At 46.8% G+C, this 15,823-nt stretch overlaps 1 protein-coding gene and 1 pseudogene across 2 annotated transcripts in view; both read right to left on the minus strand.

Moving 5' to 3' along the window:
• Nucleotides 1–3,846: 3,846 nt before the first annotated feature.
• The window catches only part of NCAN (neurocan), a 29,466-nt gene continuing 17,489 nt past the window's right edge, over nucleotides 3,847–15,823 (minus strand). For both annotated transcript variants that reach the window (XM_086408175.1, XM_086408174.1), the window contains 7 exons: nucleotides 15,644–15,760; nucleotides 14,556–14,669; nucleotides 13,086–13,244; nucleotides 11,661–11,743; nucleotides 6,527–6,671; nucleotides 5,561–5,743; nucleotides 3,847–5,307 (listed from right to left, as the gene is read on the minus strand). In XM_086408175.1, coding sequence (XP_086264301.1) covers nucleotides 5,162–5,307; nucleotides 5,561–5,743; nucleotides 6,527–6,671; nucleotides 11,661–11,743; nucleotides 13,086–13,244; nucleotides 14,556–14,669; nucleotides 15,644–15,760 — 947 coding nt within the window. In that variant the 3' untranslated portion in view covers nucleotides 3,847–5,161. The remainder of the gene's footprint in view (nucleotides 5,308–5,560; nucleotides 5,744–6,526; nucleotides 6,672–11,660; nucleotides 11,744–13,085; nucleotides 13,245–14,555; nucleotides 14,670–15,643; nucleotides 15,761–15,823) is intronic.
• On the minus strand, nucleotides 10,306–10,406 carry LOC147368052 (U6atac minor spliceosomal RNA; annotated as a pseudogene).

A 15,823-nucleotide genomic window follows, 5' to 3' on the forward strand; every position in this document is an offset into this window, starting at 1 on the left:
AGTAGTGAAAAGTTTCTGGGATACGAAGAAAGGAGAAGAGAGGGAAAAAAAGTGTAAATGTCTGATATGGCTGGAGAAGTGGGATGGTTGACTAACTGCTGGTGCTTCGATATCGATGGGACAGAACTCCTAGAAATTCCAACCACTCATCTGAAGTCAGGGTCCAGCCTCCTGGTTAGAGAGCCTTGGGCTCCAACTGAGCCTTAGCTTCCTTGAATAAGAGAAAGGTAATGGGTCATTTTTCTGGAGATGAGTGCGTGAGATTTCTTTCATCCCTCCTTTTCCTTGCTGACATCCTCTCTCTCTTCCTTGGGGTCTGACATCTTGGTTGTGCCCTGGGTAACTAAGTTTTCCTTCTCTCATTCTGTGAGTCAGAGGGGCTGACTCCACTGGGCAATGAGTACTGTGACTCACATTCCTGGGCAACTCTAATCGGTCCAGGGGTGGACATGGACCCAGGCAGACCAATGAGATTCAAGCCCTGGGATTTTGATGGACCAATAGGATCTAAGGAGCCCTCTTTCTGCTGGGTGTCTGCACTGTTGACGTGGAAGCCTCAAGAGCCTACCTGGAGTAGAGCCCCTCTGGAAGCTAGATATTCAGAAAAGCATCTCTCTCCTGTCTTCCAGCAGCCAGTGCACTTCTCAGAGACATCTAAAATTTCCTACATGTCCTTCGGAAGAGGTTTTGTATTCATTCAAGGAAACACGCATGTGTCATTTCCCTCCTCACTTTTACAAGAATGAAAGCATGCAATGTAGACTCTACTTGTTTACTTATGTGTTTGGCTGTGCTGAGTCTTAGCTGTAGCACGCGGGGTCTTTGATCTTCATCGTGGCTTGCAGGATCTTTAGTTGTGGCATGTGGGATCTAGTTCCCTGACCAGGGATAAAGCCTTGACTCCTTGCATTGGAAGTGCAGAGTCTTAGCCACTGGGCCACCAGAGAAATCCCAATATATACTTTTTATGTTGTAAAATTTCACACAGTATGAAACTCACCATTGTAAACATTTTAAAGACTTCAATTTAGTGGCATTTGGTACATCCACAGTGTTGTGAGACTATCATCTCTATCATTTTCATCACCCCAAAGAAAATCCCATGCCCATTAAGCAATCTCTCCATTTCTCCTTGCCCCCTCTCCCTGCTCTGACAACTGTTAATCTGCTTCCCATCTCTATGGATCTGCCTATTCTTGATACTTTATATAAGTGGAATCCTACAGCATGTGTTCCTTTCGTGTCTGGCTCCTTTCCGTATGATATTTATGGTTGAATATTCATATATATACATATCACACTTTGTTTATTCTTTTATTGGTTAATGGACATTTGGGTATTTTCCATCTCTATTGTGGATAACACTGCTACGAACATTTGTGTGCCATACATACTTTTAAAGTAACTATTTTTTACTTAATAATATATTTGGGGACTGGCTTCCTTCAGCTTGTAAAAAAAATCACACCCCCTCCCCTCTGCTGCCAGCATTCTTCTGAAGATTGGCACTGCTGTTTGGATACACCATAACTTCTGTAACCAGTCTCCCAATGGTGGCCATTTGCACATTTCCCATATTTTGTTGTTAGTAATAAGTACCACTGTCATCACACCAGTGTGTATAACTGGAGGATGCTATCAGGAGTTGTTTGATCAAGGGGTCAAGATTTGCCGTTTTGATAGGATTTCCAACTATTCCTAGAGGTGAGGCCAATTTCTAGCCCATCACTAGATGTGGTTCTTCCCTGATAGCTCAGTTGGCAAAGAATCCACCTGCAATGCAGGGGATCCTGGTTCAGTTCCTGGGTGGGGAAGATTCCCTGGAGAAGGGAAAGGCTACCCACTCCAGTATTCTGTTCTGGAGAATTCCGTGGACTGTATTAGCCCATGGGGTTGCAAAAAGTCAGACTCCGCTGAGCGACTTCCACTGGCTTCACAATAGATGCGCTTGCATATTTCCATACACCTGCACCTGCATCATGTGTCATCACTTGTCACCTTGGACAGCTTATTAGGTGAAAAAGAATCTCTCTTTGTGGTTGTCACTTGAAATTCACTTGTTACGTGAAGCTAACCATCCTCCACTTTGACCTTAGCTGCAGGCTCTTGAGTAAATCATAAATCATTCTCAGTTCAAATACATTGTCATCATTAAAATATGCAAAACCTTTCTCTTGTGAGATTTATTATTTCCCTTTATTTATATGTCCTAATTTGTATTTCTTGGCAATCTGAAAATTGTGTATTATTTTATCAAGCATATGTTGTAGTTTAACAGCCATCTTGTTTCCTTTGAGCTTTTTGTTCATATCCTTTGCCTATTTGGCTATTGGATTATTGTTTTTTGTTTTTTTCCTGTTGTGGACTGGTGGCTCAGTGGGTAAGAACCCACCTGCCAATGCCGGGGACACGGATTTAATTGTAGGAGCTCTTTAAGGCAACAAATTCCATTATCTCTGACTTGAAAATTGTTTCCAAGCTTGGCATTTGCCTTTTGATCTTGTTTATATTGCTTTTTGTCATTATTGCTTTCAGAATAAAGCCCACACTCCTCACGAAGCCCATATTGCCCTGAGTGGCTCATCCGTTGCCTCTCTGACCTCATGTCCCCCCACTGTCTACCTCGGTCACTCTCTTCCAGCCACTATGGACAATTTACTGTTTCTCAAATGAACCATGTTCCCTCTGCAAGGAGATTTTTCACTTCCACTCTTCCCTCTGCCTGAAACTCTCTTGCTTTCTTCCCTTCTTCATCTAGTTAACACTATTCTTCCTTTAGATTCTGTTCACCTCCTCCAGGAAGATTTCCCTGACCACCTCCCAGGCATCACGTCTGTTCTGTTCATCACTATCTCCCCAACATCCAACATAGGACATGGCTCATAATAGCTGCTCAGTAAGTCCTTGCTGAATGACTGAATGAAGGTGTCAAGAGGCAGGTTGAACTGTTAAAAAATTTTATTAAAATGTCCAAGAAGTACATTAATGTCCACAGTGTCAGATACCACAGACCCACGGAACACTGCAGCTGACAGCAAAACTGACGGAACCCAAAGCTGTTCACGCACACACACACTCACACGCATGCCACACGCGCGGCACACACAGACACATGCACACCTCAGAGGGAAAGACCAAAAGACAAACCACCCACTTTAGAAAAGATCGAAGCCCCCTCCTGCCATGGAGCTGGGGTGTAGGCAGGGCAAGGGGCTGAAGGGGCCAAGGGCAAGGAGCATAAACCAAGACCCCTCAAAAAGGTTGCACCTCTAGAGTCCCCCACCACTCCAAACAAAGGGAGATTCTTTTGTGACATGGATGACTGAGATGTGTTATTATGTTTTTTAAACCAAGAGGAATTATCAAAGCTAGAAGGCAAACCTATATTCCTGGGCTTTCTCAACAAGAAGCGTAAGGTGAGATAATGGGTAATGTCTACAGCAGGGAAGACTAAAGATCATGGTCAAGGGTGTGGGTCTAGTTTGGACTTCTCAATCTTTTCCTAAATCTTCCTGTGTGTTGAGCATAATTAAGTTTCAACTCCTTTCCCCACAATATAGAGCAGGGTTTGGAAGCAGCCAGAGGCAGGGCCAAATCCTTATTCGTCTTGCAAGCCAGTGCCTTTTGCTTATCTGAGCCTCAGTTTTGCCTTGTATAAAGTGGGGAAAATAATGGTTCCTAAGTCACTGGGCTGTTGAGGAGATTCAAGGAGGCAGTGTGTAAGTCATTAGCTGGTACCTAGTCCATAGCTGTCATCTATGATTATGACTTCCCTGGAGGGATATAGGCTCAGTCCATCCACTTCTTCCTCTACTGAACCCTTCCGTGGACCGTATATTTGCTTATTTTTCTTTCCTGCACAGGGCCATGCTCCACTGTGGTTTTTAACACTAATCCACAGATGTTACCCAAACTAGAGAGGCTGAGAGTGGACAAAGGACATGGAGGAAAAGCCATGGATCTTTCTTTGCCAGAGACCAGGACGCTGATCCCGAGATCTGGCTGGGGGAAACGTTTTACACGTTGTAGATTCTGGGGAGGAGGGAAAGGTGATTCCTTTACCACTTGAAAAATTAAAAGCCTAAAAGAAAAATGTGTGTGTGTGTGTATTTCAGTTTTAACACAGCACAACTCTCTACATTACCATAGGTAGATGTTACTACTTCAAGGGTTAAGCATTTCTAGTCCGCCAGGCAGTGAATGGGCTGAGGGGAGGGATGGGACCCAGGGCAGGACCACTACCAAGGTCTGCTTGAGGGATGGATATGGGCACTGAGCTAGAAAACGTGGCACCTCCTTGGTCCACAAAGGAGGTTCTTTGTCTCCCTGAGAGATGGAGGGGGAGGAAATCTGGGCTTGTCCTCTCATCTGTGTGTGTGTGTGTTTGGGTGTGCATGAAATTCACCACACATGGAAAACCACCAAACCTCAGCACTGGACTAGACCTGGGAGAGCCAGCAACACAAATGTCCTTCCCTGTCCACAAATTTCTCCGACTATTCTGACCCCTAACCCTGAGGAGCATGGCGGGATGTTGTTCAAAAAAACATTCCTAGAATTCAGCACGTAGGAATTCCACACTCAGTTTATCCACCAAGACTAAGGACCAAGCTTGGGCGGAAGTCCAAGTTGAAGGAAGAGCAGTCGTCAAGTACAAGCAGTGTGTTTCCATGTAATATTCTACCCCCAAAGCCAGTGACCTTCACTAAAGGCTTCAGCCTGTGCCCGGGACATCTGACAGGTAGCTAATCTGGAATTCTGGCAGTCAACGCGATTCCTTAGTGCAAATCCAAACACACATTCTTGCACCCTTATCAAAGCCTTATTTTCACAACTGGCAGTGAGCCTTGCCAGCAAAAGACTAAACCACTGCAAAGACTGATCTCTGCCAATTGTGCTTCCCTCCACTGGGAGGTGCTCCCAGAGTTCAGCCTCACTAGAACTGGCTTTCCAGACACATGGCTGCACCCGCCAAGAGGACCTTGTGTATGTAAGAAGGAGGAGAGAGGAACTTTTTACAAGTGGGAATGTATGGTGGGGGGATGTGGTTTGGGGTTCAGGGGCTTCCGGACCCTCTTGTTTCTCTCTGGGCTCTGTCTCCCCAGGTGAAGGCTCCAAGGGAGGTGTGGGAAGGGGGTTGTGCTTTCTGATGCCTGGTTCTTCAACAGAAATTCCCTTCTTCCTTTTCCCAGTCCTCTGCTGGGTGCTTCTTGTGTTTTCTGCGCTCCTTGCGAGATTTGTGGTGGCGATGCTGGTGGTGATGCTGGTGGTGATGGTGGTGTCGCCGCATCCTATGGGACCGTCTGGCTGCAGGGAAGCAAGGGAGGACAGAAACGTGTCAAAAGCCAGTGAGAGGTGGGGGAGCCTGATGCAACAGGCCTCCTTGGAGGAGGGGGACGTGGAGGGAACACCAGGTAGGCTGGTAAGTTCTCGATTATCGGCAAGGTCGTATTATCAGGCAGACAGCCAGTCAGATCAATGTGTATAGTCATGAGATGTTTAACTGGAGACTATATATAGCTGGAAACATGGGTTGGGATGTCTGGGGGAAGCCACTTACGTTTGGTGCAGACGATCTGGGGCCGGTCCCATTTGCCATTGCTCCGGCACCGGATGATGGCCACATGGTGCTGGGCAAATCCTTCATCACACTGGTAGCGTACTGTGGCGTGGACATTATACTTGGCCTTGCGGGCACCAATGGGCGAGGCATTCTCCACCGCTGGAGGGGGACCACACAGCACTGGGGACAAAGGGACTTCCGTTAGAGAAGCAGACAGGACTAGCACCAAACTGGTTCCAACTCTTGTCAAGATGGACCCTCAACAGGTACCCCCTTCGCCCAGCTGTGACCTTGAAAGGCTAGAAGTGCATATGTCTGTCTCCTCCACCCAAACCAGGAGCCTCTGAGGGCCAGGGACCTCCTGGACCCATCTAACCCTTTAATACTCATGCATGATGTGAACGAAGGAAATGGGAGGCAAGAATAATCCGAGCAAATGAAGTGAAGAAAGGACATGAAAACTAGCAAAGAAACAGAAGCCAGAATGAAAAAAAGTGTAACAGAAAGGTGGACATGAGAATATGTATATATATATATATATATATATATATATATATATATACACACACACACTTAATACGTAAAGAGCTCTTACAAATCAATAAGACCAATGAACCTATAGAAAATTACACAAAGGAGGTTAACTGGTAGGTCACAGGAAAAATACATGCAAAGAGCTTATCAACATATAAAGAGCTGGTTATTCTCATCCTCAAACATAAGCAAACTATGAAAACAATGATATACTGTTTTTTTCAGGACTTAGATGAACAAAGAGCAGAAAGTGTGAGAATACACAGAGTTGGAGAGGTTGGGGGTGGGGGAAAATGGGTGCTCTCACTCGTGAAGAGTGAAAACAGGGCTGGAGTGACGCCTACGCTTGTGAACTCAGACGAAACAATGGATGAGTGAGAGGCAGGAGGGAGAGCAGAGGGAGAGGGGTGGGAAGCAGCCGGAGCATACCTGTGCCCTTCTTACAGACGTAGGGGAGGTTGTAGTTGCAGGGAACGTCGTTCCAGCGCCCGCTCTCATGTGCAACCATCACCACACAGTCCTCCCCGCCCGCGAAGAAGTTGTCCGGCTGATTTTCCCGCCAGTTCTCAAATTGCTGTAAGAATGGGGAGCAGGGGGTGCTCAGGGGACCTGCATCCTGACCCAGGCTCTGGCACTAGCACTCTGGGAGTCCCCTGGCCAGACCACTCACATTCTTAGGGACTCAGGGTTCCCACCTCTACGATGAGCACTGGTCTAACTTCCCTGAGGGTGGCTGCCACTGCAGTCTGAGTCAACCCTCTTCTAGCTTGGGAGGCTGTGGTGCCCTCCTCCCCGGTCCTCATGCCTTCTGTTTCACTCCCTGACAGTTTTCCACATGGGTCGCACATTGTTATATAAATAGTTGAACAAAAAGTGACTTCAAACTGGAAGTCCAGGAGGGCTTCCCTGAGGAGGCAATAGGAGAGCTGAAGACTCAAGGATAAGACTGATGCAGGCAGGGAATAGAGTTCTAAGCAGAGGGAATAGCTTGTGCAAAAGCCCAGAGGCAGGACTGAACTTGTCCTGTCTGAGGAGCAGAACAGAGTCAGGAGGGCTGGGGCTGCTCGATCCAGTTTGAGTGTGGTCAGGAAGTGGGCAAGGGCCAGTTCCCATGGTGGAGGAGAAGAGGTGGATATTTTTTTCTAATTGTGATAAAAATATAGAATACAAAATTTACTATTTTAACCATTTTTTTTCTATTTTAACCATTTTAAGCATCCGATTCATTGGCATTAATTGGATTTACAATGTTGTACAACCATCACCACTGTCTGTTCCCAGAACTTCTTCATCACACCAAACAGAAACTCTGTACCCATTAATCCCTCACTCCCTATCCCCGCTCCCCACCACCCCCTGGCAACCACTGATCTACTTTCTGTCTCTATGGATTTGTCTATTCTAGGTATTTCATGTAAATGGAATGTGACTCCTTTTATGTCTGGCTTTTTTCACTGAGCATAATGTTTTGAAGTTTTATCTACATTACAATGTATCAGTGGCATGTATCAGTGCTTTTTCTTTTTTTGTCTTTTTTTAAAAATTGGAGTGTAGTTGCTTTACACTGCTGTGTCAGTGTCCGCTGTACAACAAAGTGGATCCACTACATATCCCCTCTTTTGGATTTCCTTCCCATTTAGGTCACCACGGAGCACTCAGTAGAGTTCCTGAGTACAGGAAGTTCTCATCAGTTATCTAGTTTAGACATAGGAGGCTTCACAAATAGTTGAGGAAAGAAGAGAAGCGAAAGGCAGGGAGAAGGGGAAAGATATACCCAACTGAATGCAGAGTTCCAGAGAATAGCAAGGAGAGATAAAAAAGCCTTCTTAAATGATCAGTGCAAAGAAATAGAAGAAAACAATAAACAGAATGGGAAAGACTAGAAATCCTTTCAAGAAAATTTGAGATAGGGAACATTTCATGCAAGGATGGGCACAATAAAGGGTAGAAATGATAAGGACATAACAGAAGCAGAAGAGATTAAGAAGAGGTGGCAAGAAAACACAGAAGAATTACCCAAGAAAGGTCTTAATGACCCAGATAACCATGATGGTGTGGTCACTTACCTAGAGCCAGGCATCCTGGAGTGTGAAGTCAAGTGGGCCTTAGGAAGCATTACTATGAACAAAACTAGTAGAGGTGATGGAATTTCAGCTGAACTATTTCAAATCCTAAAAGATGATGCTGTGAAAGTACTGTTCTCAATATATCAGAAAATTTGGAAAATTCAGCAGTGGGCACAGAACTGGAAAAGGTCAGTTTTCATTCCAATCCCAAATAAAGGCAATGCCAAAAAATGTTTCAACCCGCACACAATTGCGCTTATTTCACATGCTAGCAAGGTTATGCTCAAAATCCTGCAAGCTAGGCTTCAGCAGTATGTGAACCAAGAACCTCCAGATGTACAAGCTGGGTTTAGAAAAGGCAGAGGAACCAGAGATTGAATTGCCAACATCCACTGGATCATAGATAAAGCAAGAGAATTCCAGAAAAACATCTACTTCTGCTTCATTGACTATGTTAAAGCCTTCGACTATGTGGATCACAACAAACTGTGGAAAACTCTTAAAGAGATGGGAGTACCAGACCACCTTACCGTCTCCTGAGAAACCTGTATGCAGATCAAGAAGCAACAGTTAGAACCTTGCGTGGAACAACTAATTTGTTCAAAATCAGGAAAGGAGTGTGACAGGGCTGTATATTGTCACCTTGCTTATTTAACTGATATGCGGAGTACATCATGCAAAATACCAGGCTGGAAGAATGACAAGCTGAAATCAAGATTGCCGGGAGAAATAACAACAACTTCAGATATGTAGATGATACCACTCTAATGGCAGAAAGTGAAGAGGAACTAAAGAGCCTCTTGATGAGGGTAAGGAGGAGAGTGAAAAAGCTGGCTTTAAACTCAACATTCAAAAATCTAAGATCATGGCATCCAGTCCTATCAGTTCAGTTCAGTTCAGTCGCTCAGTCATGTCCGACTCTTTGTGACCCCATGGACTGCAGCATGCCAGGCCTCCCTGTCCATAACCAACTCCCGGAGTCCACCCAAACCCATATCCATTGTGTTGGTGACGCCATCCAACCATCTCATCCTCTGTCATCCCCTTCTCCTCCTGCACTCAATCTTTCCCAGCATCAGGATCTTTTCAAATGAGTCAGCTCTCCGCATCAGGTGGCCAAAGTATTGGAGTTTCAGCTTCAACATCAGTCCCTCCAATGAACACCCAGGACTGATCTCCTTCAGAATGGACTGGTTGGATCTCCTTGCAGTCCAAGGGACTCTCAAGAGTCTTCTCCAACACCACAGTTCAAAAGCATCAATTCTTCGGTGCTCAGCTTTCTTTATAGTCCAACTCTCACATCCATACATGACCTCTGGAAAAACCATAGCGTTGACTAGATTTGACCAGTCCCATCATTTCATAGCAAATAGAAGGGGGAAAAGTGGAAGCAGTGACAAATTTTATTTTCTTGGGCTGCAAAATCATAGTGGCCAGTGACTACAGCCATGAAACTAAAAGATGCTTGTTCTTTGGAAGGAAAGCTATGACAAAACTAAACAGGGTATTAAAAAGCAGAGATGTCACTTTGACAACAAAGGTCCATATAGTGAGAACTATGGTTTTTCCAGCAGTCATGTACAGATGTGAGAGTTGGACCATAAAGAAGGCTGAGCGCCGAAGAATTGATGCTTTTGAACTGTGGTGTTGGAGAAGATTCTTGAGAGTCCCTTGGACTGCAAGGAGATCAAACCAGCTAATCCTAAAGGAAATCAACCCTGAATATTCACTGGAAGGACTGATGCTGAAGCTGAAGCTTTGGCCACCTGATGCGAAGAGCCCACTCACTGGAAAAGACCTTGATGCTGGGAAAGATTGAAGGTGAAAAGAGAAGAGGGAGGCAAAGGAGGAAACTGTTAAATAGCATCACCCACTCAATGGACATGAATTTGAGCAAACTCCAGGATATAGCAGAGGGCAGAGGAGCCTGACATGCTGCAGTCCATGGGTAGCAAAAAGTCAGATACGACTTAGCGACTGAACAACAGCAACAAAAGTATATATATGTCAGTCTACTAATTCATCCCACCCCTCCTTCCCCCTTAGGATCCATGTTTGTTCTCTACGTCTGTGTCTCTATTTCTGCTTTACAAGTAAGATCATACCGTTTTTGTAGATTCCACATACATGGGTTAATATACAAAAAAACAGTGGTTAGATGCCACGAACTTAGAGGCCCTTGACAAGGGCCTCTTCCATCCTTGTCAAGAGAAGTACTGACCTTCTCTCCTTTCATACAATGCTATCACTACTTTTTAACTAATTTTTAATGACCAAATTGTACTCGTTACGCGGATGGATCACATCCTCTTCATCCGCTCATCATGGATGGCCATCTGGGTCGTTTCCACCTCTCGGCTACTATGATCAGCGTTGCTGTGAACATGGCTGTACTTGTATCTGTTTGAGTCCCTGCTTTCACTTTTTTGGGGGTATCTACCTAGGAGCAGAATTACAGGGTCATGTGATAATTCTAGGTTTAAATTTTGAGGAAGTGCCAGAATGTTTTCTCAGCAGGAAGAGGTAGATTTATTTTTCTCTTAAGAGGGCTTGAAGCACAGATAATCCTGATCTGATATATGATCTTTAAAAGGCCCCTATAGGGAATTCCCTGGTGGTTTAGTAGTTAGGACTCAGCACTTTTGCTGCCGAGGGCTTGAGTTCAATCCCTGGTTGGGGAACTAAGATCCCATGAGCCGTATGGTGTGGCCAAAAGAATTAATAAATAAGAGAAAAAATGAAAGGCCCCTATGTACGGGGTTACCTTTTGGGGTGCTGAAAATATTCCGGAACTAGATCAACATGGTTTTGGCACAATATTGTGAAAGTTCTAAAGTCACTGAATTACACACTTTAAAATGATTCATTTTATGGTACGTGAATCTCACCACAAATTTTTTAGCTGCCAGATAAAGGGACAGGAGTGGTGGTAGTTGGGGGGAACTGGTGCAGGCGTCCAAGAGAGTGCTAAGAGAGGCTGCACAGGCAGGGAGGAGAAGGCAAGTGGGAACACTTGAGAAGTCATGTCTGGTGGACCAGGCAGAGTGAGCAAGATGGGGCTGTCATGCGGAGCCCAAGGTTTGCAGCCTCAGCCACTGGGTGACCAGGCTGTTCACAGGGCTAGGAAGTCAGGTGTGATGTGGGATTTCACTGAAGTTCCTTTACCAGCTCCAACATTTCAGAGTCACTGCTTTTTTTTTTTTCTCTCCAATTTGTTTGTTTGCTGCACCGAGAGGCTTGAGGGATCTTACTTCCTCATTCAAGGATTGAATCTAGGCCTTTGGCAGTGAAAGTGAGGAGTCCTAACTACTGGACAGCCAGGGGAGTTCCCCACGGAGGAGTTTTGATGGCCACTTGTGGTGGTAATTTTGCGCAAGGTAGCAAAGTGAAGCCAGAGGGTCTGACCACGGCACTTCACCCAGATCTCTCCATTTCAGGCAGGGTCAGAGTCAACAGTCTGACTGCCGGGACCCAGGCCCCCAGGCTCCCCCACTCACCAGCCCTGTGTTGTCCGTCCACTGGAAATCCCTTTCCACGATCCTGTCGTTCAAGCCGATCCATGTGTTTTCACGCCCAAAACCTGTGGGGTGGGGGTCATGAGGGCTGGGGAGCCACGCCTCCGCCAGCCTAAGTTACTGGCTGGGGGCAGGGAGACTGGGGAGCGGCGCTGGGGCACAGAAAGGACTGCGATTAGGCTCCTGGCCTTGCCACACCTTGTGACTTAAACCAAAGGCCGGAGGAAACAACAAAGACAAGTCAGGTCTCAGGAGAAATGAGAGAGCAGGAGCTAGGAGACCCGTCGGGAGGGCTGCAGAGGCAGGCGGGGGAGTCCAAGGAGAAAGCAGCTGGATGTGTGTGTGTGTGTGTGTGTGTGTGTGTGTGTGTGATTACACAGAGAGGGAAAAACCTGTGAACCAGGGAATGAACAAATGAAAGAATTAACAGGGGATGGGATGGGGAAGATGTGAATAAATAAGTGGATGAAAAAGGGCAGAAGGGGTAATGAGGAAATCGGCAAGTGCTGGATTTAATTTATGGGATATGCCTCTTTCTCTTAGTCTCTCATTCTCCCTCATTTCATCCCCCGCATCACAGATATTTCTCCATCACCCTCTGACCCCTGGCCCTGTTTTAATTTTCATCAGTGCACTTAAGACCAGTTAAATTATAGGATGTGTGTGTGTGGGGGGAGGCTAAGTCGCTTCAGTCATGTCTGACTCTTTGCAACTTTATGTACTGTAGCCCGCCAGACTCCTCTGTCAATGGGATTCTCCGGGCAAGAATACTGGAGTGGGTTGCCATGCCCTCCTCCAAGGGATCTTCCCAACCCAGGGATCGAAAGTCTTCTGCTTTGGCAGGTGGGTTCTTAACCACTAGCACCAGCTGGGAAGCTCAAACATTTAATTAGATGTTTACCTGTTTGCCTATATCCTCTGTAAGAACCTCACTCCTTCAGGACAGGACAAAGTGTTTCTCTGTGCCTGGAATGATGCCTGGACCATAACAGGTGCTCAGTAAACAGTTGGTGAATGAATGAATAAAGTGAATGGATAAATGAACTGACAAGTGAATAAACAGTTGAGTTAATTATTGGTCAGGGCTTGCATTGACTTCCCTGGTGGCTCAGTTGGTAAAGAATCTGCCTGCGATGTGGAAGACCTGGGTTGGGAGGATTCTCTGGAGGAGGGCATGGCAACCCACTCCGGTATTCTTGCCTGGAGAATCCCCATGGACAGAGGAGCCTGGCGGGCTACAGTCCAAGGGGTTGCAAAGAGTCAGATACGACTGAGCGACTAACACTTCCACTTTCAGGGCTTGCATTAATGAACACGGCTTCAGAAAGGTGGCGTCTTCGGAACCCTGGTGGGATCCCCTGACAAAGGGACTGTAAAGGCCACCACTGCCCACCCCAGAGTCCCTACTGTTAATGAAGTTGTGTTCTTCTGATGAGTGGATGCTGGTTAGGTGGCCGGCTCGGCGGCGGCAGTCCCTCTCGGCGTCCTCCCATGCCCGCCGGTGGGCAAAGTAACGGTAGCAGTGGCCCTGAAACTTGTGCCAGCCGTGGTCACAGCCCTCTGTATCTGGGGGGTGGAAAGAGAGCATGAAGGGGGCTGGCATCAGCTGAGGTCTGCCTTGCCAACTGTGAGTGCTGCAAGCCCACCAGAGAGGGGGCCCAATCCGAGGTCACTGTGGGGCTAAACCACCCCTTGCCTTGGGTCATCCCCACCCCACCCCCGCTCTACCCCATCACCCTGGCACCTCCCTCCTCCCCTAGTCACATCTTTTCTCTTTGAAAAGTCGAGATTCAACTGGAAGATCATTACACCCATCCCCTCTCGTCCCAACTCTGATGTCTCCTGTGATCTGGTCACATCCTGGGAACTCAGGAAACGGTTTCAGGAAGGCCTAAAATTTCCCTCCTGGGAAAAAGCTCCAATAGACATTTCTCCCCCAAAGATATACAAATGGCCAACAAAATAGACATTTCTCCCCCAAAGATATGGCCAACAAGCCCATGGAAAGATGCTCAACATCATGATCATTAGGAAACGTTAACCAGAAAATAATTACAAAAATAATAAGTGTTGACAAGGATGTGGGGCATTTGGAACCCTTGTGCATTGCTTGTGCGAATGTAATGGCACAGCCCCTTTGGAAAACAGTCCGGCAGCTCCTCAAAAAGTTAAACACAGAATTAGCATATAACCCAGCCATTCTACTCCTGGGTACACCAGAAGGAATGGAGGGGAAGAAAAGAATGGAAAACAGGTGTTGAAACACACTTGTATGTGAACATTCATAGCAGCACGATTCACATTAGCCACAAAGGGGAAAACAGCCCAAATGTCCATCGATTGGTGAGTGGATAAACAGCACGTGACCCGTCCAATGGAATATGATTCACCCATAAAAAGGAAAGAAGAGATGACATGTGCTGCAGTGTGGCTGAACCCTGAAAACATCATGCTAAGAGGAAGAAGTCAGATAAAAAAAGGGACACGTAGCAAAATAACCGCCTTTGTATGTAAACGCATGAAATAGGCAAATCCATAGGGACAGAAAGTAGATTACTGGTTTCCAGGGGCTGGAGAGGAGGAAGGGGGAGTGACTGCTCATGGGAACAGGATTTCCTTTGGGGATAATGAAAACGTCCTGGAACTAGCTAGAGGTGGTGGTTGCACAACATCGTGATTTACTGAATGCCACTGAATCATACACTCTGGAAAGGTTAATTCTATGTTATGTGACTATCTGAAGAAAAGATTTGCTTCCTGTCTGAATCATGGCAATGGGACCAGAGGCAGAGACCTGGAGCTCCATGTGTGGGAAGCCTGTGGCCCAGCACCCGACCCTGCTCCTGTACTATTTCTGGGGTCTTGGCAGAGACTCACCTTTCTCGCAGAGGCTTCCCCCATAGCTGGGGAGGCAAAGGCAGATGAAGGCGTTGACCTCGTCGATGCAGGTGCCACCGTTCTCACAGGGGCTGGAGATGCAATCGTCAATATCTGGAGGGGAAGGTGGGGCTGAGTCAGAGGTCATTCTCCCCTTGGCTCCCAGTCCCCAAGGAAAGCAGGCAGAAGATGCAGTCGTGACCCTCCCATCTTCCCCAGACCCGAGGACATCAGCAGTGGTCGGCACTGATGACCCACTGACTCTGGCAGTCAAGGGAGTGGAACCTCAACTGACATGAATTTGCATCAGTGAGAGCAGATGCCACGAGACCAGCTAAAGGCCAGAGTGTGCAGAACGTCTCCCCTGGTTCCAAAACAGTGAAGGTGGGTCTGGCAAAAGACCCATAGAATATTGAAGCTGAAGGGTCTTCAAAATATGGAACCTAGGAAACAGTTCCAGAGCATTTACAAGGGTTTGCACAGTCACAAAGCTGTTTGCGGCCATAGGGAGCTATCCACTGACACCTATACCAACCCCTGTGTACTCAGTGCCCGAGGCACTTAGATGCCAGGCAAGTCACTGGCCCTCTCTGAGACTCAGTTTCTTTTTTTTTTTGCAAAGTGATGATAATAATACCTCAGTGGTGGCTGTGAGTAGAGGGTCAATGGAAGAGCTCAAGAAATTATGTCACTTGTAATTATTTTTATAATTTCATAATTTGGTGTATTTCTTGGGTGGGGCTTTGGGGCTGGCATGCAACAGTTCTGGTGGTGGTGCCTATCACCCCTGCCCATCCAGAAGAGGGTAGGAGATCCCCAGGGGCCCTTCGGGGGTAGGAGTCTGAACCTTACCATCCCTTTGTCTTCCCCTCCCCCACCCCTGCCTGGTAGTAATGGGAGGCAGCACCCCAGAGCCTCAGCCCCCAGAATGAGAGCTCAGATGTTTGGCGATGGGGGCTGGTTTACTGGACCCAAGGAGTGAGGGAGGGGAAAGGAGCATTGGAAGCCAGCCACTTGTGATCCCCTGATCCCTCATGGAGATGTCTGCTGGGACATCAGTGTTTAGATCCTGATTCCACAATACTCACCGATCTCACAGTTCTCTCCAGCGAACCCCTGGTCACAGCTGCAGCCGTACATGGTGCCATTGGCTCTACAGGTGCCCCCGTGCAGGCAAGGGTTGTTCTCACAGGGATCCAAGGGGCCTGCAGGAGGGAAAGGCAGTGTCGGAAGGAGTCAGACCATCAGGCTGGCCTCTCACAGAATCC

Source organism: Bos grunniens, chromosome 7 (assembly GCF_055505025.1).
Source record: "Bos grunniens cultivar Pamir isolate PY7600 chromosome 7, Bosgru_T2T1.0, whole genome shotgun sequence".
In the NCBI taxonomy this organism is placed as follows: domain Eukaryota; kingdom Metazoa; phylum Chordata; class Mammalia; order Artiodactyla; family Bovidae; genus Bos; species Bos grunniens.